At 42.9% G+C, this 3171-nt stretch overlaps 1 protein-coding gene across 1 annotated transcript in view; it reads left to right on the top strand.

Annotated features, from left to right (window-relative positions):
- LOC101857115 (cilia- and flagella-associated protein 58) overlaps window positions 1-3171 on the top strand; it is a gene marked incomplete at its 5' end in the record, with an annotated part of 35134 nt that overhangs the window by 21675 nt on the left and 10288 nt on the right. The window contains 2 exon segments of the mRNA XM_005098508.3: window positions 242-433; window positions 2669-2892. Coding sequence (XP_005098565.2) covers window positions 242-433; window positions 2669-2892 — 416 coding nt within the window.

The raw sequence follows: 3171 nt of genomic DNA, 5'->3' as shown, positions 1-3171 counted from the left end.
TATCTATCTATCTATCTATCTATCTATCTATCTATCTATCTATCTATCTATCTATCTATCTATCTATCTATCTATCTATCTATACTGTTGCTTTTGATGATTATGCTGCTGCTGCTGCTGCTGCTGTCATTGTCATTGTCATTGTTGTCATGACATTGTTGTAAATTTGCTGTCGCTGTTATAATTACTGTTGGCGTCATTTGGTAAAGACCTAACTAACCCTTTCCCGTGCTGTGTTCAGTCTCTGCAGCTCAAAGAGAGCGACCATGTGGACAGGTTGGCATCGAAAGGGAAAGAACTCCTCAAGCTGTCCGACAGAGTGAGCGAAGTACGAGAGGAAATGGACACCGCGAAAAATCAGTTGTTCAGCATGCAGAGTATTCTCAAATGCACCATGGAGGACCTGCGGATCGAAACTCTCAGGAAGGAACGGGTGAGGAAAAGACAACTGCTGTCCGCTGACAAAGCGCCTTTTTCTTATTCACAGCAGTTTCAAGAAATCACCGATTTTCGGTGTTTTTTTGGGTTTTTTTTTAAATATTCGTTGAGCATAGGGAATGACATTCTCTTCAAGGTTTGAGATCAGCCGTTGACGCACTGTGCAAAATAGTTTATATATAAGAAAACCGAAAATCGTTGATTTCTCGAATCTGCTGTGAAAAACGAAAGGGCGTTTTGTCAGCGTACAATCTAGTAGAGGAGACGATAGACTCTCAGTCGTGAGATCGTGAGTTCGATTCTCGGATCGGCAGGGCTTTTACATTGTGTATCTTGGGAGTTGTATCTTTGAACTTTGAGAAAAATGCTCTACCTTCATTCTTTTTGTGCCACTGTTTTATCACTTCGTGTCAGAATGCGCGAAACACAGGCATACTGCCGATGGTGTAACTAGGTAATAAAAGACTTAATTAACGTTAGGACATTTCTCCCGGTTTTGGATGAATGCTTAGCAATGCACCAAGCGCTTTGTGCATTTTTGAAAAGGCCTCATGTTGTTTGAGTAAAAAGAAGGTGAGGCATCTCATAACTAATCTGACCAGTGCAAATGAACCCCGCTTAATAAAACAAACACACACACACACACTCACACACACACACACACACACACACACACACACACACACACACACACACACACACACACACGCACGGACATACACGGTATTTGTGATGTAGCAATTCCACGCTTCATCTTCGGTCGCAGAAGACATACACATGAGTTTTATTCCCGAGTGGGCAATATGTTATCAATTATCTCCGTCTGTCTGCTGGAACGTTTTTAGAAATCTACATGCCGCTTCCTAAATCATCTATTTTTTGTGCTAACGGGGGCTTGCAACTGTAAATAATGCACTTATAAAACATACTAACTCACGCGCGCATGCACACAAACACACGCACGCGCACGTACCTAAGCAAAAAACCGCCTCCCCCCCAAGCACCCTCGAAAACAACAAACATACAAACATACAAACATACAAACAAACAGAAAATGAAACACAATAGCCTACCCCCCTCCCACAAAAAAATCAACAGTAATTTTACCTTACAGCAAGTCACTCTGTTTGAGCACAGTTACAAAACCAAACAGGATGCTTACGCCCCCCCCCCCCCCCACACACACACACTCACACATACACACCCCGACAACTCTGTATAGTCTCCGAACTTTGCCTGGTTTGGCTTGGTTCTCTCAGATTCGCCGTAAAACACCTACTCACAGGGGCGAAGGCTGACTTGTTTTACAGGATAATCAAAGTGAAATGGGACCAGATAGGGCCTGTAGATATCACGCTCACACAAGTCACAAGAATCTTACTGGCACTGGAGGCGGCAACTCTGAGTTGTGAATGAAAATAAATCCTGAATTCATGTTGTATGCTTGTTCAACCGCTAAAATAATCGGGAAAGTATTTAATTAAATATTTATTCTAATTAACCTTAAATTTAACTTTAGATTTGAACACACGAACACCAAGGAAAGAAGCACAGACGTCAGCACTACAATGGCATGTTATACCAGACAGCCGAAACACTTTGGTAGAGCACGCCAACTATTAATTTTTTATTTCACATTTGGCTGTTTTTTGTCTAGCTTTTCGCGGCCAGGAGCCGCTGTCATAATCGAGGTCACGATCTGATTATAGGACGTTAAAAAGTCGAGGAAAAAAACAAGCACTAGCAGTGTAGTAGCAGGAGTCAAAGGATTATTAGGAGTTAGTTCCCCTCACATCTGTGAGGTAGACTCGACCAGTGTAATAGTTCGCTTAGATAATCAGCGCGTCTGGGTGCTTATAACTGTGGCCCGAAAGGGGTGAACAAGGTATATGTAACAATGAAACAGTTCTGACTGCTATGCACATGTTCCCTTCAAATCCATTGGTTGACTCTTCCAGCCTCACTTTAAGCTTACTTAATCAAAGCTTGTGACTGCTTATGGAGTGGCCCGATAGGGGCGAACACGCTATTTCTGTGGCAATGAAACGGTTTGAAGGTTAGGCATAGTCTATTGTTCATTGGTGATTATGAACGTCTTTTTACATTTAATTTATGAGGTTTACCTCTATGGGTGAATTTGACTGCGACAATGTTTCAAAATTAGGAAGGGAAGCAGTGATTATTTGATTATATAGACGCTTCGCCTCTGCCTACTCAATCAAAATCTCAGATTCGCAAGGAACGAGATCTGTTCGGCGCCATGGCCGCCCAGCGGAAAGTGGAGCAAGACCTTCTCCAGGAGCGGGTCCGTGCCTTGGAGAAAAGACTACAGCACGGCCACGCAGCTTTTCTGAATAAGGAGAATGACGTCAAAGTGCTCGTTCTGGAGGTGAACAACCTGAGGAGGAAACTGAAGCTGTACGACCGAGATAAACAAGTGCTCTATGAACTCCGGTAAGTGCGGAGTTTGTAGTTTTTCTTTTCTTTTATTATTGCGGGGGTGGGTGTTCGTTGTTTCAATTTTGCGATCTCAAACCTCACAGTACATTCTATTTCCGCTAAAAGGCAGGACGCTGAAGTTAAATGCAGGCGTAAATTTTATACAATAGCGTCGTTTATTACACAGACACAGACACACACTCACACACACACACACACACATACACACACACACACACACACACACTCACACACACTCACACACACTCACACACACTCTCACACACACATATG

This window comes from Aplysia californica, unplaced genomic scaffold (assembly GCF_000002075.1).
Source record: "Aplysia californica isolate F4 #8 unplaced genomic scaffold, AplCal3.0 scaffold00185, whole genome shotgun sequence".
In the NCBI taxonomy this organism is placed as follows: Eukaryota; Metazoa; Mollusca; class Gastropoda; order Aplysiida; family Aplysiidae; genus Aplysia; species Aplysia californica.
This window is presented reverse-complemented; position numbering and strand designations above follow the sequence as displayed.